This window comes from Megascapheus bottae, chromosome 26 (assembly GCF_031878675.1).
Source record: "Megascapheus bottae isolate mThoBot1 chromosome 26, mThoBot2.hap1, whole genome shotgun sequence".
NCBI lineage: Eukaryota > Metazoa > Chordata > Mammalia > Rodentia > Geomyidae > Megascapheus > Megascapheus bottae.
Genome location: NC_143534.1, coordinates 13,472,570 through 13,497,069, shown reverse-complemented (window position 1 = coordinate 13,497,069; position 24,500 = coordinate 13,472,570). Strand labels below are relative to the sequence as shown.

Here is a 24,500-nt window from a genome sequence, read left to right as displayed (position 1 = left end):
GTTCCAAATTATAAAAAGCTATGGTTTTTGGTTGTTTTTTTTTTTTGGTCATAGTAAATACAATAGAGGACATTCAGTTATACTGTAAAAGACTAATAGTATCTTGAATGGGAGAAATTAATTCTACCTTTTCTTCTTACATATACACACACACACACACGTGTGTGTGTGTGTGTGTGTGTGTGTGTGTGCACGCACGTGTGCACTGGGCTTTCTCAAGGCTAGAGCTCTACTACTTGAGCCACAGCACCACTTCCGGTTTTTTCTATGTATGTGGTACTGAAGAATCAGACCACCGTCTTTGTGCATGCTACGCAAGCACTCTACTACTAGGCCAAACCCGACCCCTTACTAATATTCTTTAGATAATTTTTCTACTCCAAGTGAGTCTATATTAACGTTTTACAATCTGTTTCTAGATATGCCTCTAAAAATCCACGTTATCATTTCCTAAAGATTTCACCAAGGCATATACATTCTGAAACTATGCTGAAGAATTTCTCACTACTTTCAAATGGAGTAGGTCTTTTTACACTGACTTTTTATCTTTGGTCACTTAGAATTCTTAAACATACACTTTTGTGGGAGCTTGGATTTTGAACTTTAGTCTTAATAGTAATATTAAATGAATAAAGATGAGACTCACTGAAAATAATCATTTTCAGGTATGTACAGACATTTATGAATACTAGCTAGCATCCTGACTAGAATATCCTTTCAAAATTGCGAAGTCAAATAGGTTAGAGTTTAAGATGGCATCTAAATGCAATAAAGTGAACACACTAACCAGTTCATTCAAATTAGCAAAGCCAGAAAAATAAGCACAGTAAATTCTCTAGAAGAGTATTTAAACACACATCAGTGCTTTTGTAAACAGTTTAATATCACTTTTTAAGGAACAGTTTTTCTTGTTCACTGTCATTTGTTCAAATTAAGTTGAACAGCAGTTACTAATTGATACCTTATTACTTGGTGGTACTCATACAATCAAGTAATAATGGTGGTAAATATCAAAACTAGATATTAAAGAAAATTTATTATTATGTGCATTTCTCTTATTTTGGACTTTTAAAAGAATGTCAGATTATAAACAAACAAAAAACAAAAAAACCCCTCTACTTTGCTTCCAAGTTTCTCAGTATGGTACCAAAGAAGAAGAAGAAGAAAAAAAAAAACAACTGTCTCATGTCAAGAGATAACTGACAGGTGGGCAAATCTACTTCTTTTGGCAGCCAATACAGTATTTTTCTAGATACAAGTGCCATGCTGTTTCTGAACAATCTTTACCCTGGCAAAAATGTAAAATATCTTTTAAAATTGAAATTAGATTTGAACATTTTGGTTCCAAAGCCATAGATTCAAAAGTAAAGATTTATACAGTTAGCCTTAAGGATAGATGCCAGCAAAACCTATAGTCATCTGTATTCCTTTTCCATTTCCTTCCTTCCTTTTTCTTTGTTTTTAAATGTGTCTCTGTATATATGTGTATGCATGTTTTCACTAATGGCTTGTACCCTACCACTCCAGCCATCCTTCCAGCTCTGGCTTTGGCTGCTTAACTGTAGATAAGTATCTCATGGATTTATCTGCCCAGGTTGGCTTCTAATGGAGATCTTTAGATCTCAGCCTACTGAGTAGTTGGGATTATAGGAATGAGTCTCTGGTGACTGGATTACCACTACATTTACTAATGTATGGTTTTACATAGTTTGGAATTAAATGAGTGCCTTCAGAAACAATTTCATCTACAATTTGTCCTAGGACACTACACCAAAAAGACTTAAGAGGAAAAGCCTTTATTAGTTTCTTCAAGATTTTCTTTGCTTGGAGACATTATAACTCTTTAGAGAATATTGCCTGCAGCATTATCTGTATCACTCACCGTTTCCATAGGAAAATAATCACTTCACTCTATGCTAAAGATAATGAAAGCTAAAACTGTACATAATCAACACGACTCTGGCAATCCCAGCACTTGGGGAGTGGGAGGGAAGAGGAGGCAGGAGGATGGTGAGATGGAGGCCATCACAGGCTAGACAGTGAGACACTGTCTCATCATTCCCACCTCCTCCCCCCCAAAGACTATGGCTACAGGGTGGTAACATTTAAAAATAATTTTCACATCAAAACTTGTCTTTTATCTAATGAATATAGAATAAAATGATTATACTTTAAAACCAAAAATTAAATATTCAATTCTCAGTTTCAACAGATTATATATATATTAATATTTCAGGTCTTAAGGAAATTAAAATTATAGTAACAATAAAAATATTTGGTTTAGTCCTTTATAAAAGGGACTGTTACTTCTAGTAAACTTTTCAAATGAATGTCAGTAAGAATGGTGGGTTTGTTCATGTTTAGGTGGATGCAAAATATTCAACACCGCTAAGAAAATTACCATATTTGAATTTGCAACAGGAGTTTTACAATGTAGTTATAATATGTTAACAAGATTTTGGTTAAGAGTTGATTAATTCTGGAATTACATAAAGTCTCCTAAATGGAGGTTGACTCTGCTTTCTATTTTTGCTGCACAAAATGTGGAGTTGAAAGAGGGTATAACAGAAATCACTCCCTCAATTAGTTGCTAATCTAACTTTCAAAGAAGCACAAAATTAAGAATTTATGTCAAAACATAAATAAAGACACTAATCACAAATTGTTTTTCTACCCAACAACATATAGTTGGTTGACATACAATGAATTTCAAAATCAACACTTAAATATCTGACACTTGCTTGATCAAGGCATTCTCTTGGAGTAAAGGATAACCTGCTTTCTATTACTTTATAGGAAAGTTTAATGTGATAAAAATCTTTTTAAAAGCCTTGCAGGATGTGAGTGGCTCAAATCTGTAATTCTAGCTACTCAGGAGGCTGAGACCTGAGGATCATGGTTCAAAGCCAGCATGGGCAGGCACCAGAAGAGGTGCTGTGCTCAAAGTGGTACAGTATTAGCCTTGAGGGGAAAAAGTTCAGGGATAGCACCTAGGCCCTGAGTTCAAGCTTCAGACTAACAACAAAGAGTCTTACATGAACTTGCAACTTGAACTTTTCCCAATACTGGCACAATGCCTACTTGAATGCTATTTTCGTCTTTAACAAATACCTAATGCACACAAGTTCTAATCTGATACTAATATTTTTGGAAAGAAATTTAAAAATAAATTGGATCATAACAACTAAATAGTAAATTTGAGTTTATACTATTTGCTTTTTGATAAAATACAATCAACTATTAAAAACACTTTCAAAATAATGCTGATATGGTAATGTAAAAAACAATCTGACAGCAGAAAATTGAACCAGCCAATCTTATTAGATACAAGAAGGCAGACAGTTATTTAGTAAGAAAAAATACTGGAGTAGCAAGTACGTTTTTCCTCAGGACAGCTTTATGAGATTTACCCATGGAAATTATGGTAAACAATATATAAAAGCAAAATTCAGGCGAAGTATGCTTTAGATAAATGGTATTTTCTTAAGCCCATACCCTAACCAATCACACACATATATCACAAAACATCCACTGACTTAATGATATAAATCCACTGATTTATATCTGTTTTCCTCTCCCACTCTTGATTATGGTTATATTAAATACAAAACAAAATTAAATTGATCCACTACTTGGCACAGTCTCTAAAAAAGGTTCAAAACAAAGTTAAACAGCAACTGGTTAAGAAAACGTTTCTCTGGCCAATTTTTTTTTTTCCAGGTCAAGGATGCTATCATAAGTAAAAAAATCAGAAAAATGTAACTAAGTTCAACTACATTAAGTCAATTAAATATAGTAAATTGTTTTCAATGTACCTGAAAACAGCAAAATTTAAATCAACATACAATGCAAACTATTACACTTAAAATACCATTTCTGGTCAGGAATTTTGATGTTATAAAATACTGAATCTTATTTTGGAACCAAAAGAAAAAATTACTGAAAAAATGAAATCATCTGTATGAATTTTACCTCTTTCATTACAGTAAAATCACACCTTTGAACTAAACAGGACTGAAATTACAATACTTGTATTCCTTCTTAAGGTATGTAATGTTTATTTGCTATATTAGCTAATTGCCTTGAAACCTCTTAATGCCATACAATAAACTTTTGATCAGTCATTAATGTTCCCCCATTTAAATTAACATTTAATTTAAAATTTATATAAAAAAATTAACTAAGCCTCAGACCTATAAGCATAAAATTGAATTTAGCAAATTCCTATATGATTTTAGAACATGAAGTATAAGGACAAAGAACATTAAGTGTTTCAAGTTGATTGCACAAAATTCTCAAGAGATTTAAGTAATATACTAGTGGTGGTAGAAATGTCATTTTAATAAGAGCATTGTTCTAGCTACTGTTCCTCTTGCATATAAAAGTCAAAATTCTTGCTGATTGCAAAAATTGTTTGTAGACTGACAGTGAAGTATGTTCTGAGTGTTACATTTAAATTTTAGTGCTGGTATACTCTAGTAATGGTTACATGTACGTTAAATAACCTGACACTCTTAAAATACTAGATGTAGCCAGCAATACTTATCACTGAAGCTGGGCTTTCAAATAAATACTTTACCTTGATTAATTTTGGATCAAATGTTATAGGCAAAAAAAAAAAAGAAAAAGAAAGTAAACTTAATTCCTTTAGATAAATAAGTAGCCTACGTAATTTCTATGCAAACAGCAAACTTAAAATTACTCCATGACAAGCAATAGTGTGAGGGAAATTTAAAGGTGAATATTCATGATGTTTAATCTTCTTTATATGCATCTTCTAAGAAGGCATTTTCAGTTATGATAAAATCTGCCCAAATGGTACTGCTGTCAAATCAGTAACTATCTGGAAAGGAGGGAGTGGTGGCCAGGAATTGAAAGAAATTGGGCATAAAGATTATATATAACAATAGTTCAGAAAACACTAAACATAATGACAAAAGTTTTTTTTTAAACAAGGCAATCACTGAGTAATTAGAATAAGCAGAATCCTGTTGCTGAAAACAGTTACACATTATTTTCATCCAACTGAAGATTAGTGCATTAAAAAAAAAAAAGTTAAGAAAACAGCTTTTATGTTCCAGTTCAGCTGCACTTGATTCAAGTGTTGCTTATAGAGGTTTGTGTTGTTATAAATTAAACATGCTGCTGCCTCAGCAGCTGAAAGTACTAGGAAAAATGTTCATGTCACAGAATAAATAGATCAGTCTTTTTTTTAAGACAAAAGTTATCTCACTCCAATCCGAGATGTCATCCACTCCAGACCTTGGCATAACCTAAACAAAAAAACAGAGTATTAAAAAAAAAAAAAAAAGAGCCTTTCTACTCTGCAACTGAAAATATACTTTATCTTCCCGAAGTTTAATATTACAATCATTATTTAGATAACTTATTGCCAATAGACAAGAAACACTATAATGAATAGAATTTTTTTTTTTTTTGGCCAGTCCTGGGGCTCAGGGCCTGAGGACTGTCCTTGGACTTTTTCAAGACCAGAGCTCTACCCTAGAGCCACCATTTCTGGCTTTTTTCTGTGAATGTGGTACCGAGGAATCGAACCCAGGTCTTTGTGCATGGCGAGGCAAGCACTTTGCCACTAGGCCAAATTCCCAGCCCCTGGCCTTTTCTATGTATGTGATACTGAGGATTCGAACCCCGGCCTCTGTGTGTGCTAAGGCAAGCACTTTACCACTAGGCCACATTCCTGGCCCCAATAAGTAGAATTTTTAATGGTAGCATTACCAAATATCTTAATCATCTGAGGAGCATGGCAAATTGCCTGAGCCTCCTCATTACAATAATGCTTTGGCAGTTTTGTCAATGAGGCTGCAAATGTCTATTCTTTAAACTTAACACTACACAGTGCTTTAGTGGCTAATACCATTAATTCTAACTACTCAGGAGGCAGAGATATAAGGATCATGCAAGTCCACAAGACTCTTATGTCTAGTTATCTAGCAAAAAGCTACAAGTGGAGTTGTGAGTCAAGTTTACCGGTAAAGTAGGTACTAGCTTTGAGTGAAAATCCTAAGGTCAGGTGCGGTGGCTCACACCTGTAATCCTAGCTACTCAGGAGGCTGAGTTCTGAGGATCGTGGTTCAAAGCCAGCCTGGGCACTAAAGACTCTTATCTCCAATTAACCGCTAGAAAACAGGAGGTGGGGCTGTGGCCCAAGGGGTAGGGCAGTAGCCTTGAGCTGAATAGCTCAGGGACAGCGCCCAGGCCCAGAGTTCATGCCCCACTATTAGCATGTGTGCACACGCACACACACACTAACTGAAACTGAAATCACTATAGAACAGTAGTAGGAACTTCTTACCCTCTTAAAATGCTTTAAAAAGTAGGAGTATTTATGCACCATTCTTAAAAGTATAAGTCATCAAGAAAGAAATGTGAAGGGACCCCTTTCTTGACTTCCCAAAATCCATCCACTCTAGGCATTTCCCATCTTTATGACAAAGGACTTGACCTGAGGCAGGGGCTGCAGAATCTCTGATAACAGCTCAGATTACAAGAGCAGCTAAACCAGGTGGAGTTACCAGAATTCCTCCCCACCCCAACCCCCTTCTTGGTCTGCCAGGGAATTCCCTCCCCTTCCTTTGTAGTCAGCAGTGCGCCTGAAGCCCACAGAGATGATAGGTCAGTTCAAACAGCAAAGGTGTCAGTGGTTGCCCCAGCCATCAATCAACCATGCTGAATTCCATTGGCCACCTGTATATGGCCAGCCCAACCACACGGCTGGGGCCTATAAAAGTAGTCTGTAAGATCAGGCAGGGCCCTCTCTCACTCACATCTTAGAGGCGGCCCTGACCGGTCAGTATGATTGTCGATGCTAGGCGCGGAATAAAACTTAACTTCCAAATTCCGCTTTTGTGTCAGACTTGTTCCTTTGATCACGGACCCTAACAAAATGTACTCTTTACCTAACTCATGTAACTGTAACCCCCTTCTATCTCCCCTTACTACTAAACAATAAAAAATTTTAAGGTATGAGTTGAAAGTATTTACACATAGCTACTGTGCTATGGGCTATGTGAGTGGGATATAAACTTACATCTCAAACATTTCTTGTCTAGAGGTATGCCCCTAAAGGACTCCTGAAAATAAAAGGAGATATATTCTATGGAAAACTGAGAACTGCTTAAGTCCTTACAGAAAATGTGCGATTTCTTTAGTTTCTTTATTTTATTTATTTCCTTTTTGTCAATCATGGGACTTGAACTCTGGGCCCAGGTGTTGTCCCTGATCTTCAGCACAAGGCTACCGCCCCAGCTCTTGAGGCTCAGTGCCACTTCTGGTTTTCTGGTAGTTAATAAGAAATAAGAATCTCAGGGACTTTAGTGCCCAGGCTGGCTTTGAACTGAGATCCTCAAATCTCAGCCTCCTGAGTAGCTAAAGTTTCTGTCTTAATTTTGGTGATACTACCGTTTTTCTCACTACTGCTTTTTCTCACAACAAAAAAATTTTGGAAGATGTTGGGTGCCTGTGGCTGAAGCCTGTAATCTTAACTACGTATGAGGTTGTGACAGGAGAATCACAGTTCAGCCTAGGCATAAAAAACATTGGGATGCTTAGCCTTGAGTGAAAAATGCAGAGGGACAATGCCCAGGCCCTGAGTTCAAGCTCCAGTACAGATACACACACATGTGCTCAAGCACTCCAGTGCATGCATACATGCAAGCATGCGTGCACACACGCGCACGTGCGCGTGCACGCGCGCGCACACAAGCACACACGGGCGCACACACACACACACACACACACACAGAAAAAAAAGGATTGCAAAAACTTTATTACTGCATTTTTGGTTAGACATTAAGAAGCTGGCAAATTAAATGTCCTAAGCTTGAGAACTAAAATGGAAGGAGGTGAAGAAAACAATTTAGCAAAAAAGTAGAGAGAAATTTCAAAGAAGGCAAGCCTCCCTCCACCTGCTGAACACTTACCCTTCTCCTGTCAAAGCACAGCAGGACTGAATGTGCCATGGATGATCCTTAATTGAACTGAGGGTGAGGTATTTAGAGATTTCCGCTGCTGTCATACACCCTTTCATATCCTGTTTATTTGCAAATATAAGGACTGCAGCCTTCCTTAAATCCTGCAATCAATGTAAGATATTTTCAAGATGTGAACTTCCATCTGACAAACTTAAATAAGGAAGCAAAAGGGTACAAACTCAGAGGGACAATTAGGTGTGTAATGTCCTTCATTTTAGAATTCTGTTGAAATAAAAATAATTTCAAGAAAATTAACTAACTCTAATAAGGTTAATGTAACCAGATGATTGAAAATTTTCTAACATAAAAAGAAAACAAAACTCAATTTTAAATGTCAACTTAAACTTATATGAATAATATCTTAAAGGGAAATATTGTCTTAGGTTGCAAGATACTACTACAGAATTGCAGTGTTGGGGAACAAAATTGACAATCATTTGATGGCTAAGCCACAGCTGCAGTCCTGAGCGCTACAAAATGCAAAGAAGAATATAGGAAGTGAGTAACTCTGTATTTGTGTCTGTAAAACTTAAGCTCACAGTTTGATGCCTACTGTACCAAAACATTAGAAATATGCTAAGTGGTTACTAGCAAAAAAAGATTGTGTTATGTTCACACAGTGAGATACTTTATCACTTAAGAGAAATGAACTACATGCATGTATTAACCTGGCTAAATATCAATCTTGTGAATAAAAGTACAACTTGAAAAACAAAACATGTATAATGTAACACATAATGCTTTGAGAATCTGGAATACACATTTCGCATTTGTTCAAATTAGATGTATGAAATTGAAAAATGTGCATAGGAATAATAGGACACTAGACACTATATATTTCCTTCTGACACAAAAGGAGAAGTGATTTGATTAGAAAGCCCTCACAAGGATTCTGTACATTACCAGGTACAGGAGTTTGTTCTACTATGTTAGCATATTTTGGTGGGGGTGGGGAGTTTATTGCAAATATCTAGAACTAAGTGATCTAAAATTATTAAGCACTTTCAGTTATTATGAACACTTGGGGAAAGATGTTTAAGTTTTGCTTTTCAATGACCTCACCAAACTTTTTAAGGCAAAAGTAAGTAGTTTTAACCTTGAAAAAAATATCTGCAGTTAGTAGTAATTTATAGTTATATTCATGACTTTCACTTTTAATGAAGTTTTGCTAATGACAAAATAACCAACATTGTCTCACCTCAATCCTGGTAAAAAGGCAAAAACAACAGACAGAAATCTTTACACATTATTGTTTTAAAGATTTGCTTTAAACATTTACCTCATGAGCCAACATTCTGTATAATTCTTCTTTTGTAATAGCTAGTCGTTCCCTGTCAATGCTATCAACAACAAGAATGATGAACTAGAAGACAATTTAAAAACAAAGAAAATTGAATGGGATATTCAGTTTTTTGTAAAATTACTCAAGTAATATAAGTGGTTTCTTCACATGGCATCATCATTATTATAATACATATAGGCTTTTTTTTTTAAATCACAAAGAACTGAGACAAACCAAGCAGGAAAATACAAATAATAACAAAATGACAGTTTATACCTCCACTGAAAACTGTAACCAAGATTTTTTTGCCAGTTCTGGGGCTTGACAATGCCTATGCATTGTCCTTGGGCTTCCTCAAGGCTAGAGCTTTGCAATTTGAGCAAACACCACTTATGGCTTTTTCTATGTATGTGATACCAAGAAATTGAACCTGGGTTCAATGCTAGGCAAGCAGTCTACCACTAGGTTAAATTCCTGATCCCCTAAGACTAAGTTTTTTTTTTTCCCCCCAAAATTGCTGCCCGAATTGGTAATTCTATGCAATATAAAGTTTATTCCTAAATGTAAGAAATAAAATGAGTATTACAAATAAATATAAATAATAAACAAAATATAAATACCAAAATAGTACTCTTTTCATCAGTTTTATGTTCAAACTAATTTAAACAGTTCTTCACTAAAACAAGTACGCCCCACCATTCACTGCCTATTAGAAAGAAAACCTAGTGTGAAAGAAAAACAAAACATTTTAAAAAATGAATTCTTTTTTACAAAGTGAGTAAAAACAATAAAAGGTAAAAAAAAAAAGTGCTACAGTATGCTGAGTTACATGTACTGGAATGCATATATTAAAGAAGGATTCAGGTGAAATCAGAAAATGGGAAGAGAACCAGAACTGAGAAACCTATTGGTGAAAGTGTACATGGGGAAAAATAAAAAAGTAGGTCTTTATGATTAAAAATGCAAGCCACTGCAAACACAAGTAAAGTAAAAGAAAATGAAAGCATCCTTAGTAAGATTAAGGAGATGTGAGAAAAGTATTTTAAACACTCAGAGCAGAAGAAAATGTAAAAAAAAAAAAAGACTGAAGAATGTAGAAGGTTGGGACTGTGAATGTGACCCAGTGGTAGAGTGCTTGCCTAGCATGCATGAAGTCCTCAGTTCACTTCCTCAATACCACATAAACAGAAAAAAAAATGCAGAAGGCTGTGCTGGTGAACACTTGCAATCTCAACCTCAGGAGGAAGAAACAGAAGGATCATTAGCTTGACACTAGTCTGGCCTACACAGGAGCAAGCAAGCAAGCAAGCAAGCAAGCAAAGCTAGAGATGACAAAGAGTAGAGGAGTGATATAAATTAAGACAGGAAGGATTGGATTAGGGACAGACAACTGGACTAACCTATAAAGCAACCAAGAAGCACAGAGAAAAGGATAAAGGAAAAGAGAAAGAAACACGGCAAAGAAGTATGGACCAGCTGGGTGTGGTGGCTCACACCTGTAATCCTAGCTACTCAGGAGGCTGAGATCTGAGGATCACAATTTGAGGCCAGGTCAGGCACTAAGGGCACTAAAGACTAGACCATGAGAATCTTATCTCTAATTAATCACTAGAAAACAGGAAGTAGGGCAGTGGCTCAGGATTAGGGCAGTAGCCTTGCACTTAAACACTCAGGGACAACACCCAGACCCAGAGTTCAAGCCCCATTACCCGCCTCCCACCCCCACAAAAGGTATGGAACAAATACTGGGAAGCAGCTTTGTGTTAGCTTGAAAAGGTCACTGCAAGGGAATGAATCATAAAAATTAAAAGATGACAAGGGCAAACAGTAATTAGTGAAATGCAACACAGATGATAAGATCTCTATATGTGGAACCTAATATTGCAAAGGTGATGTGACACACTGGTGTGTGTTAATAAATACCTTCTTTAGAGTAATACAATAACAATGCAAATGGCATTAGTAATAATGTACTCTCTTTGTAGACCCAGCTAGAAGTTTCAGCAATGCAAATAACCACCTTGTTGTACATTGTTATATATACGTGGAACAGCTAGAATTACCTTTGGCCTATTCCTCAAAGATAACTGCTTTTTTCACAGGTGGAGTTTAGATGAGTTTTGAAAGCAGAACCTGTATTACTTAAGTAAGTCCTATGCTGAAATGCATTCATGCATCACTCTACAATATACTCCATCTTCAGCATATTTTTCTATTGCACAAACTAACATTAAGGTAATCTGTAACTATAGTATCTGCTTACCAACTTCTTCGGCCTCTCCCTATCCTTTGTACCCAAATAAGATAATTAAATCCTACCACAAGTGTTCAGTATCTGTGCTATACCCTTTGGTTCACTACTTCTTATAGGACACATACATGTTATTATCATACAAATCTGGAATATACCATTTTATTTACAAAGAAACTTTTTGTACCAAAATTCTTTGTATAGAACCCTCCTCCAACTCCAACCTTTAAATGGTTTTATCAAACAACACAATTGGTTAAGTGTACCTCTTTGCCAAGAAAAGAGATGTTAATTGTAAACTCTTTCAATATCACATGATCTTAAAAAAATATGCCTGCAGAGCCAGGAGCATAGCCTAGTGGTAGAGTGCTCGTCTAGCATGCAGGAAGACCGGATCCGATTCCTCTGTACCATATACACAGAAAAAGCTGAAAGTGGCACTGTGGCTCAAGGGGTAGAGCACTAGCCTTGATAAAGCCCAAGGACAGTGCCCAGGTCCCAAGTTCAAGGCCCAGGACTGGCAATTTTTTTTTTAATATGCCTGTATCGGGGTTGGGAGTTTGGCCCAGTGGTAGAGTGCTTGCTTAGCATGCACAGAGACTGGGGTTTGATTCCTCAGTACCATATACATAGAAAAATGCCAGAAGTGGTGCTGTGGCTCAAGTGATAGAGCTCTAGCCTCGGGAAAGACAATGGACAGGGCTCAGGCCCTGAGTTAAAGCCCAGGACTAGAAAAAAAAAAATAGATAATATTCAATGTGTCTATGTGAACATGGAACCAGTTAACTCGAGGTCTGGCAGGTATGGAAGAGGTGACACTGATCAAGAAGTAATATGTGGAATTAAACCCTCCTTTGTACAACTACTTCAAGTTTTAACTTACAATCTTTAATTAAAAAATTGCTGGTGGGGAGTTTGGCCTAGTGGTAGAGTGCTTGCCTAGCATGCACGAAGACCCAGGTTCGATTCCTTAGTGCCACATACATAGAAAAAAAGCCAGAAGTGGTGCTGAGGCTCAAATGGTAGAGCTCTAGCCTTGAGAAAGTCCAAGGACAGTGCTCAGGCCCAGAGCTCAAGCCCAGGACTGGCAAAAACAAAAAAAAAGCCTATAGTAAAAATAAAAGCAGAAGTAGAAGATAACTGAAAGTATTTTCTTAGGCTGATGCAGCACTTATAGAATAACAAATTAAATGATAGCATTCTGTGGTGGCCTGAAAATACTTTATGTATGTGAGTGCCTATCCTGGGGCTTAAAATCAGGAACTGGGTTCTGTGCCTAGTTTTTTCTGTTCAAGGCTAGCATGTACCACTTGTTGGAGATAAGCTTTTTATGAACTTTACCACCTAGGCAAGGCTTAGAATAAACATAATGCTCCTATCTCAGTTTCCTGAGTAGCTAGGAATTACAGTTGTGAGCCAATAGCACATGGGCAATTATTTTTAGTTATTAAAATATATCTCAAAAATCTGAATGTTCATTTCATGTCATTTGAAAATATTGTATTACATTATACTTCAGGCCCACCTGTAAAGCTGTGAGATCTTGGGAAAAGCTATGCAACCACTAACACTTGGAGATTGACAGTATATGAATAAAAGCTTGGGCTAACACTCCACACTGTTTAAGTACAGCTCCTAAAAGCTTCTGCCTTTATTTGAAAAATCATAATTCTTAGAAAAAAAAGATCTTATTAAGTATAAGCCAACGTATCTTGTTTACATCCTAACTATTTTGTGTATTTTCCTTCGGTCTTTTAAAATTCTCTATAAAAATAATTTTGGCATACCTCTGTGTTTGAATAATAAGTATTCCAAGAGGATCGTAATGACTCCTGACCACCAATATCCCACATAAGAAAATGAGTGTTCTTCACAACTATTTCTTCCACATTGCTTCCTATGGTTGGAGAAGTATGAACCACTTCATTCATCAAGCTGTGGAAAGAAAGACAACATAGCAATTCTTTTGTAAATCCTGAGAACTCAAAGCATGTTTTCTCTATATTTTAAATCCTTCTTTATTTTGCACCCATAGTGATAGTCATAAGCATGAAAAATAGAAACATGGGAATCATTCTGTGCAAACAAAGATTGAGAAAAAGAACAATCCTTTTTGTGTGTGTTTGTGTTGGTCCTAGAACTTGAACTCAGGGCCTGGGTAGTATCTCTGAGCTTTATTGGCCAAGGGTAACACTCTATCACTTGAGCCACTTCCAGCTTTTTCAGTTTTTCACTAGAAATAGGAGTCTCAGGGACTTTTCTGCCCAGGCTGGATTTGAACCATAATCCTTAGATCTCAGCCTCCTGAGTAGCTGGGATTACAGGCATTAGCCACCAGTGCCTGGCTCTGAACAGTGTTATTGGTTTGGGGTTTTTTTTAGCTTTTTGTTGGCAAAAATTACAATATCACAGGCTTATTAGCAGTTAGATGAGATCTAATCACTATTATGAAAAACCAATTTCTACTATAACATTAGTTTGCCAAATAACTACCATTGAGTTAGGCTGTGCAATAATATTTTTAAAGCTAATTCTTATTAAAACATATACTGTGTTTTATGAATAAAACATGAATAAAAATGCTTCAAAGGAAACTAGTTATTTAACTCTGAAACAACAAATCATAAGCAGTAGCTTTATAGTTTGAGTAGCTGAAAAAATATGTGTTGGTTAAGTGATTATTTCGGATAGGCTATAGATGGGTACGCTTTTTAATTTTTTTACAATGCTAGGAATCAAACCCAGAACCTTGTACATGCTAGACAAGTGCTGTTCTGAGCTACATGTAAGTCCCTAGACTGACTTTCAGTGCATGACAAGGTGCGGAGAGATTAAGAGAAAAGAATAGTGCAAAATACTTTCTAACCATTTGTTAAAATGCTTGAGATACAGAGCTACTTCTACAACCTACTAAAAGGATCAGCACTAAAAGGATCATTTCATTGGCACTTAAGAGAATACCAAAGTCCTTTGATAAGTGGACCGATGGGCTGCTAAATTTCATTAAGGATGAGTATTATTGTTTCTCTGAAAGTTTCAAGCTTTTCTTTTGGCAAGTTAACTAAGTGGTATTTTGAACTGTCACCACTTTAGAAAAGCCTAGCTATGTTAAACAACTCCAAAGTTCTTCAGAAAATGGAACGTTCTGGGAGAAATCCATCTGTTTACATGAATCATCCTGTGAGAAGAACTAATCCACGTTATCACCTCACCCCACCAGTATAATATGTGTGTTTTATTTTAGCTTAGCATTAATTCTTTCAAAGCCACAAATCAGTTAGTGTTTATTTGGGAAGCATAAAGCAGTTTCTTTTACTTGCTTTGTTTTTTAAAATAAATTTTATGTTTGGTAAAATATGAAAATTAATGCTAAAGCCCTTCCATCCTATTACAGAAGTAAGTAAAGGATGGCATCCTTATTAATTAAAAAAAACAAATTTCAACAGTTAAAATAACAAAGACTATTAGACATCTATACTTACAATTGATAAAGAATGGTGGTTTTTCCTGCATTATCCAGTCCCACTATAATTACTTTGTGTTCTACAAAAAGAAACAAACCATAAACATATTATATACTATGGCAGGCTACAATTACATGCTTTCAACAAAAATTATTAGTTAGCTTGCTAATGAGTACAATTTACGGGGCAGCGATTATTAAACTGTGAACTGTTAAAGAAGGAAACTGTGATTGTTAAGGAGTTGCCTTAAGTCTGACAGTCTATTAGGCTCTCCTCTAGCCATTTTCTTTGCTAAAGAATGTGGGAGATGAGTTAGCTGGACATAGAGAACTTATGAGTCTGGGAAACCACAAATATTAATTTAGATAAAATATTGTAGCTTTACAAAATCAGGTTAAAATACTATTTTACATACCTGTTTAAAGTCTCTACAAAGCAAGTGAGCTATTTACCAAGTTGTTTTTAACATATGCAAGATTTCCCATCTAAATGTACTAGGGTATTCTTTTTCTCTTTCACTTAGGAATACCACTAAAAGCTAAAATCTGTACTATCTCCCATTGCCAAGCTACATATACTTTTAATCAGCTTCTCATCCTTTCCATTTACAGAAATAAGTAAATACATAAGTCTCTCATGTTTTCTCAATCTTCATACTTGTGAGCAGATGTGCTTCTGCTCTTTGTACAAGAAAAACCTCCCTAGTCCTTTCCTCTGACCAGTGCTACAAACTAGTCATTTCTCTTATAGTTATTAAGCCCTAATTATTCTGCATAGTAGTATACATTTTGCACTCTCCTTGGAATGACGAAGAGACAGTGCCTCAGAAATAATCTTTACTAGGTTTTAATCTATTCACTGTATACAAATGTCTTTCTCCAAGGAAGAATGCTCACAAAGGGGAGATAAGTGGGGGTAAAGAGAAAGCAACGGAGTGTCATCCTGATTACAATATAATAATATATGCACAACTAAAATACCATGATAGATTCATTGGTACAATTAATACACACTAAAAAAAAGAATGAGTATGGCAGAAGTAGTTTATTTTCATATATGAAAATATAAACAACGAAACCTGTTGAACCATAACACAGTCTATATGAAGACAATAAATTAGCACATTTAATATCCTAATTCTCCAAAAGGAAATAAAAATTCTATAATATATCTAACTAAATATCATATTCCTATAGTAATATGTCCTAATGTTGCATCAGAGAAAAAAGGGGCATAATATGCAAAGCTGTGAGAAAACAAAGTGACAAACGATTTCAGCATGTTCTACACACAGTTCCCTAGAAAAGCTATTGCCACTATGGCAGAAGCCACAGTCTGGAAAACAAAACTCGTTTGATTATAGTACAATATAAACTTCCATTTTAACACTTTTGGCTCCTAGTTTCTAGTTTGAGCCTATCTTGAAGTGTTGTTGGGTTTGTTCTTCCCTATAACATAACAACAAGAGCTCTCTTAATTAGGGGAGGAACAAACCAAATTCTTGGCAGCAGGGTTTCTTTGATACAGTTGTAAATATTGTCTACCATCCAGGGACCAAAGTGTCCCACAGTAGCTATGGAAAGGAGGCTACTCCTCTTAAAGGAAGCAAAACTTGGGTAGACATATACTTGGTAGGGGAAAATGGACAGCATTCCTAATGTCTCATTCATTTTCAAACCATCTTGCTTCACATTTTCTGTTATGGTAATGATCATAGTGTAAAATGCCTGACAGCCAAACTCAAAGCATCATTTTAAAAGGTCAGTCTCTGATGTGAATGAAACAGGGACACACTTTGCAGGTGAATAACAAAGATTTCATTAAAGTTGCATAAAATTATAAATACTTGATTAACTTAGGGTGTTGGTTTCAGATTCCTTTTTCCTTAAGGTTGATAGGGAAATCCTGCATTTTAAACAGAACACACCAATTCCGTTTTATGCTAGAGGTAAGTATTATTAACCAGATAAAAACAAGTCTATCTCCCATTGAAAGAATCAATAATCTGAAAATACTTAAAACATCAACAGAAATGGATCAACTGCATCTTTTAAAAAAATCATGAAAAATAATTTCATGACCTGGGAAATTAACATTAATATGATCTATACACAGAAAAAAGACGAGTTCAAAGGTCATCCACTAGAAGCCAACTTTTAAAAAAAAGTTTGCAACAAATGGAAGAGTTTCTGCATGACAAAGAACATAGGTAAGTGCGAGGCCTACAGAATGGGAGATTTTTACTAAGTATGCATCAAGCAAGAGCCTCAAACCTAAAATATACTTAGAGCTCAAAAAATTAACTGTCCCTCCAATAAACTCTCAAAGAAACAACCCAACTGATAAATGGATTAAAGATTTAAAGAGAGCCCTCTCAAAAGAACTAAGAATGGCTGATGGACACATAAAGGAAACATTAAATATCTCTAGCCATAGAAGAAAATTTTAAATCAATTAATATGGGAGAAGTAATTCATGTATTATCTGGTGAATATAACAGTAACCCCTCTATACATAATCCTGACAATAAAATAAATAAAAATAAAAAGTAAAAAAATGTAAATCAAAACAACACTGAGTTTCTACCTCATCCAGTTAGAATGATCATTATCAAGTAAACTAACAATAATAGATGCTAGCAGGATGGCTAAAAAGGAATGGTACTACACTGTTGGTAAGAATGTAAAATTGTTTGGCTGGTCTGGAAAGCAGTATGGAGGTTCCTCAAAAGACTAAACACAGGGCTTTAGTAGGACCCAGCAATTCTACTCCTGGGCCACAAACAAGTCCACATTAAAGTTACCAGCAAAACTGTGTTCATGGCAGCATTGCTTACTAAAGCCAAGATATGGAATCAACCCAGATGATCCTCAGTGAATGAATGGGTCAAGAAAATGAAAGTCTACACTTCCATCGAAAGAATAACATCTCACCATTCTTAAGGAAATGGAAAGACTTGGGAAAAAATTATATTAGTTGAAATAAGCCAGACCTAAAGAAACATAGGTTGCATGTTTTCCCTCAGTTGTTGTAAGTAGAATTGTGCCTATAAACCTACAAGTAAACACACTGGATGGTAGAAGACAAAAACTTATACTTAGACATGACAAATTATACAAGATCTAAACATTCACAGTGAGGCCAAAGGAGGAGCAATAGCTTGTGCATAGGATCATAGAAAATGATGTTTATTGAAATGAATGCTAGGAAAGCGAAACAAGATTTTTCCCTCCTTTGTTGCTGTTTCTGATTCATGTACTTTTTGCCTCCTTTGTAAGTTTATCTGTTTGGGGGAGGGTGTAGGGGGGCACAGAAATTGTAGGAGCAAGGGTGGGCAAACGCAGATACTATACTGAAAATGAACCATGCTACTCATGGGGGGAAAATTAAGAAAGAGATGACACTATTCAAAAAGAAATGTATTTATTACCTGACTTACGTAACTGTAACCCCTCTGTACATCAACTTCACAATATATATTTTTTAATCTATTTGTGGGCCAGGAGTTTGGCCTAGTGGTAGAGTGCTTGCCTAGCATGCACAAAGACCCAGGTTCAAGTCCTTGGTACCACATACATAGAAAAAAGCCAGAAGTGATGCTGAGGCTGGAGTGGTAGAGAGCTAGCCTTGAGAAAGTCCAAGGACAGAGCTCAGGCCCTGAGCTCAAGCCCAGGACTGGCAAAAAGAAAAAGTAAGACCTAAAAGGCAAAGATGACCATACAAGATGTTTAGCTCCTCAAAGTCCCTAATCCCAACCCTATACCAAATTATACTGAACAGAGAATTACAAGTTATACGAATGACCGGGAAACTTAACTTGAGATTCCATCTTCATGTGCCTTATAGACACAAAAAAACAAGAACAAAAAAAACAACTTCTTAGGAGGCTTCAGATAGATAATGACAAAAAGAATTTATTTTCCTATTCTTCCTGCTACACCGTGTAAGCGTCTCTCCTTAAGTTATTCAACCTCTCCCCATACAGGCACCAATTTCTGGATCTCTAAATTTCTTCAGAGCGGCAGTGTTAGTCTGGTGATTCAGCAATTCAACATTTACTGAGTTCATTAAATACCTGAGTCAGTGATAATTGTGACTAAGATTAAACACGGAAAGGACTTTGCCCTCAAGAATATTAAAGCAGTATATGTAAACAAATTTGAACAAAGAGGATCATCAGTACAAAATGTTTGACACTGAGGTACACATAGTAATAGACTTAAGGTTAATAAGCAGGATCTAGAATCCAAATCAGATAAGAAAATGTCAGAAATTCTAGAGTCATCCTGTTTTATACATATTAAACAATTTCCCTATCATAATTGTTCTAAGAGAAAAATGGTGTTCTTCATTTTACTGAGAAACCTGAGTCTTAGACTAAAAAAACAACCAACATCATATTGCTAAGATAGAAAAGACAATATGAGTCAGACACTCTGACTCCATAGATGGACTGCTAAACTATCAAGTAATGACTGCATTTCCAATCATCTTGAATACTACATATTAGTAGCATACTACACAAAAATACATTGTTTAAAGAGATTGCCTCTAAATTCCTCAAATATATTCATTTAAATTTCTATAATGCATGAATACAGTCTTTACTGATAGTTAAAATAGTTTGTTGGCAAGAAGTTTACAGTCTATCAGGAAAATCAAAAAGATTTTATATTTTAACTTTTCCCCAACTTACTAATAACCTTTTTCTGCATTTGACTATAATGGTCTCTCAGTATGTGGCTACTCCACATATGTAACAAAATTCTGATTCTGAGTATTACAAAGCTAAGACAGAAGTAGTGGTAAACAGAAAGACTAAACACAGATAAAACAGGAAGATCCAAGAGTGTGAGTAGGCTAAGCTTAGTAACACACTCTAAAGATCACAGGTCAAGATGAAGAGAAGCCCTTTAAGAGATGACAGGCTATACTTCCCCAACTCACAAAACAAAAAGGATTATAAGATTTCAACAAAAAAATGCTAAAATAGACCTAGAAAAATCAAATGCTGCCAATAGAAAGTTATGATCTGGAAGGCTAAGGTAAAGGGAACAGGCAGTCTAACCTATTGTTTTTTTAAACTTGTTTGACAATGATCCAAGTTTATATTGGAGCTGGTCCTGTGGCTTGAATTCAGAGCTTGGTGTTGTCCTTGAACTTTTCTGCTCAAGACTAGCACTCTACCACTTGAGCCACAACATTAACTCAGATACCTGAAAATATATAGTATGATCCAAAATAACAAGTTTTACCTTTTATTTTAGAAACAGTGGTAGTTGTGGACAGGTGACTTATGATTGCAATCCTAACTACTCAAGAGGCTGAGATCTCAGGATGGTGTCTGGAAGCGAGCCCACACACGAAAAGTCTCTTATCTTCAATTAAACTACTCAAAAGCAAGAGTGGGAGGAGAGCTGTGGCTCGAGTAATAGAGGACTTTTCAAACCCCAGGATAAGTACCAAAACAAAACAAAACAAAATAAGAGGAGAAAGAGAAGGAAGAAAAAAAGGAGGAAAGAAAACAAATAATATGCTTGGGTTACTTGGATATAAAATGCTATGCATAAATAAAACAAACAAAAAATAATGCTTAAAGTTATCACTCAGAGAAAGCACTTGTGCCAGGCACTGAAATTCAAAGTGAATAAGACAAAGGTCATGCCTCAAGAAATTATGTCCACTGAAAGAAAAAGATAACAAGAAAAGAAATGTATAATACAATTAAAAGTTATTGCTGAACACTACCCAGAAAATTAGCAATGACATGGAGAATGAATGTTAGGAGGGAAGAAAAATGTTTTTCTAAAGTAGTCAAGGAAACCTTCTCAGAGGAGTAAGTCAATAAAAAAAAAACTTGAATGAATTAACAGAGTGAACTTTACAGAAGTAGGGATAAAGAATGTTCCACAAGACACAAATCAGAAAGATAAGTGTGAAGTTTGTGTGCAACACCAGCCAAAATCTATAAATACTAGAAGTAGGTACACGGAAAAATGTTAAAAGACAGTAGATCTAAGCAGTTAAAATGAAAATAAGTTGAATTTCATTAAAAAAAAAAAAGAATGTAAGTGGGCAATAGGAAAATCACTGACAAAAAGAAAACAATCACTTTTCAATGTTACTGCTATGACTATAAAAATGAACTATAAACAATGCTTTAATTCATTTGTCTCCCTAATTAGTGTAAGATAAATCTAAAGACTAGAGTCAGAACATAAAGTTTATGAAACTTAAAGTAATTTAAAAAAAAAAAAAAAGAATGGGGCTGGGAATGTGGTAGAGTTCTTGCCTAGCTTGCCCTGGGTTCCGTTCCTCAGTACCACATAAGGAGAAAAAGCTGGAAGTGGTGCTGTGGCTCAAATGGGAGAGCCCTAGCCTTGAGCTTCAAAAGCCTAGGCATTGAGTTCAAGTCCTGGGACTGGTCAAAAAAAAAGTCTTCACCTCCTACTTGCTACATGGGAAGCAAAAATGTTTTATCATCTTCATTTAACCAACCTTTCTCTTACAAATTAAGCAGCCCGCCCCAAAGGAATGTCAAACCTCAGAGTCAAGAAGACATCGTATATATACAAGCATATATTTTATAAAAATAAGCATACAGAACTACAAATATATATAAAATGATACTTGCAAAGGAAATCAGATTGTGAATTATTTCTTATGATGATAATTGTGTCAAAGAAAGCAGCCTTCTGGCTTTAAACCATACAAAATCACAAGGACTAACTCTGGATGTTTAAATTGCTTGACTTACACGATATATGTTTTGCTTGCGGCTCTCTAAAATGCTACCCCCAACACCCACACCCACCCACACCAACCAACCAAACAAACAAATAAACACACACACACACACACACACGTACAAATTTTGAAAGGAAATAAGATAAGATTAGTAGGATTTTAACACCAGCTGCACATTAGAATCATCTTTTCACCGGTGCCCAGACCATCTACTCCATTCCCATCTAACAACTCTGAAGTGAAGATTTAGACATTGATTCCATCCAACACACAGTCAAAACCGGCTCTCTTTCACAATTGGATGGGTATACTGTATGTTATGCAACTAGGAAATGTCAAGACTGGTAATTAGCTTTGTTGATACAGAAAACAATACAGATTAAGATATGAATCTGATCCCACTACTGTCCCACTTTCAAAATCTATCCAATGACCAAATTCTTCAATGGCTTTTATTTATTGCTTGCTTTTTTTTAAGGCCCTCAGTGGTTTGGTTTTCTATATACTTCTCCAAACTCATTTCATTTAAATTCACAACAAATGAAGATACTATACTGCCAAAAGAAACTATTTTCAGCTTCCTGAAATGTGCCAAAGGATTGCATTCCTGTCTCTACACACACCAGTCCTTCTGCTTAGAATCACATGCCTCAGCTAGCATGTCTCCAGACTGTCTCAGTACACCAAGTCTGCACCTTCCAGGATCCATTTGGGAAGGATTAATCAATTCCTTCGTTTTCACAGGTATCTGTTAAACAGCTTACCACACTGCATTTTTCTATGTCTGTCCGGTCTATTAACTCTTTGTAAGCTTTGGGAGCAATTATGGTTATTATCTGTTATGAATCATCATATGCTTTATGCTTAATTCAGAACATTGGCTTATGGACTGCAAATAAATACTTCAAGAGAATATAAAACAAAAGAACCACAAATTTCAATTTTCACAGAAAGCATAAAAGTACAATTCTAAAAAGTATGGAAATTTCAAAAGCCAGAACAATTGTTGTGATTAAACAGCCCCGTGAGTATCTGGCATTGGCTCTCTATCACCTCTTAAATCTTTTATTGCCTTCCGGTCTGATTATTGAAGCCTCAAATGTGAAAGTCAAATAATCATTAGAAAAAAAAATTTAAAAAAGGGAGGGGAGAGCGAGGAAGCTGGTGAAGTATATACGGAAAACTTTGGTAATTTTTATTAAACCCAAAAGATACTACAGATGATACTATCAGTCTGCACTTTTAACTACGTAGAACTCCTTCATATAGTGAATTCACACGGTAAGGATTGAAAATATAAACTCCTGAAAAAAGTAATTTAATAAATGTATAGCTAAGGTCCAAGAGACTTAAACTCGACTTTGAAATCACTGAAGTGACAATTATTTGTGGTAACTACATACATACACACGGGTCCCCTGATGTGTACGCTTAAGGCTATTTCCATATTCTTATCCATCTACAGAACAAGAGAACTGAAACCATTTACTTTCTTTTCACTTTCTAAATCCAAATAAAACATATGCCCATGAATGGTAAACTGGCACCATCCGGAGAAGGAAAGTAGCCTGCAAATCATGCTGGATTTAAAAGAAAAAGTCACTGAACTTAAAAGTGATTGTAATTACCAGGAAACCACTCCGTCCAGAGAATCCCTAAACATCTTATCAGCTTTTTTTGGGGGGTGGGGGTGAGGGAGGAGGAGGAGGTTGGATCTTTGCTCTTTTTCCCAAACCATCACCGGTTCTAACTCAGAACAGGTTTTACAGCTTCCTAGCCCTTTGGACTTGCAGCTTCTACACGTCTCACAACCTGTTTCTAGACTAATTATCGACACGTAACACACCTTAACGCATCGAGAGCTTTGTTTTTTGTTTTTTCTTTTTGGAGCCTGGCGGGGTGGGGAGGGGAGTGGGGGGGGGAGGTGGAGGAAGGTTGGAGTGATGAGGAAGAGTTCCAGAAAACCAGGTACCTGAAAAGAACTCATCTCCAGGTCCTGAAGGGAAGGCGAAGTCGGAAAGGACGTGGAGGTGCACTGGCTCAGAAGGCGGGGGGAGGAAGAAAAGAAAGAGGGGAAGGAAAGGGGGTGGTGGGGAAAGTTTCAGACGGCCGGCGTGAACACGTCCGAGAGGGATCGCCATCCTCCAACTGCCTCCAGCCTGGTCCCCTTCCCCCCCAAATCGTCTTTCGGGGGTCCCAGGCACCGAGTGTCTTCTCCTCTCGGTCCCTGGCCCGCCTCCTGAGCACCGGGGTGTCTCGCCTCGGCTCCCCGGCGTCGGCGCCCGGCCCGCCCAGTCCCTCCGCGGGGTTCGAGTCCTCCCGGAGCGCCCGCGCCGCGGCCTCCCGGCTCCTCACCTTGGTTACAGAAGAGGCTCCACAGCTTGGCGAGGATGAGCCCCATCCTGAGCGCCGGGGCAGGCCGCGGGGGGCCCTCAGCAGCAGCAGCAGGTGCCGCGGCGCGCCGGGCCCCGCACCGCGGCCGCCGGCCGGCGGGGACGCCGAGGAGAGGCCGCCGGGGACCGCCACGCGGGGACGCTCAGACGGCCGAGGAGCCGCGGCCGGCCGCGCCGCGAAGCTCCCGCGGGGAAGGAAGGCGCCGCGCCGAGCCCCTACCGGATGGTCCTTTGTTCCGAGCCCGCTGAGCCCAACGCCGACCCGTAGTCCCCTCAGTCTGAACCCACCTACCCATCAGAGCCTCCACCGGCCCCGGGCCCCGCCTCCGCTCCGCCTCCTCTCCCGCTCCCGGCACCGCCCATCGCCGG

The 24,500-nt window shown here is 37.1% G+C and overlaps 1 protein-coding gene across 2 annotated transcripts; it reads right to left on the bottom strand.

Moving 5' to 3' along the window:
• Nucleotides 1-3,302: 3,302 nt before the first annotated feature.
• Arl5b (ARF like GTPase 5B) lies at nt 3,303-24,447 on the bottom strand. Of its 2 annotated transcripts, none has more exons than XM_090318990.1 (6): nt 24,424-24,447; nt 15,010-15,070; nt 13,315-13,462; nt 9,274-9,357; nt 7,944-8,095; nt 3,303-5,273 (listed from the first exon to the last, which is right to left on the bottom strand). In XM_090318990.1, the coding sequence occupies exons 1-6, from the start codon at nt 24,425-24,427 to the stop codon at nt 5,225-5,227; spliced, it is 498 nt and encodes a 165-aa protein (XP_090175116.1). In that variant the 5' UTR covers nt 24,428-24,447; the 3' UTR covers nt 3,303-5,224. The 2 variants fall into 2 exon arrangements, with proteins under 2 accessions (XP_090175116.1, XP_090175115.1); XM_090318989.1 differs by lacking the exon at nt 24,424-24,447 and adding an exon at nt 24,094-24,408.
• Between the last annotated feature and the right edge of the window lie 53 nt (nt 24,448-24,500).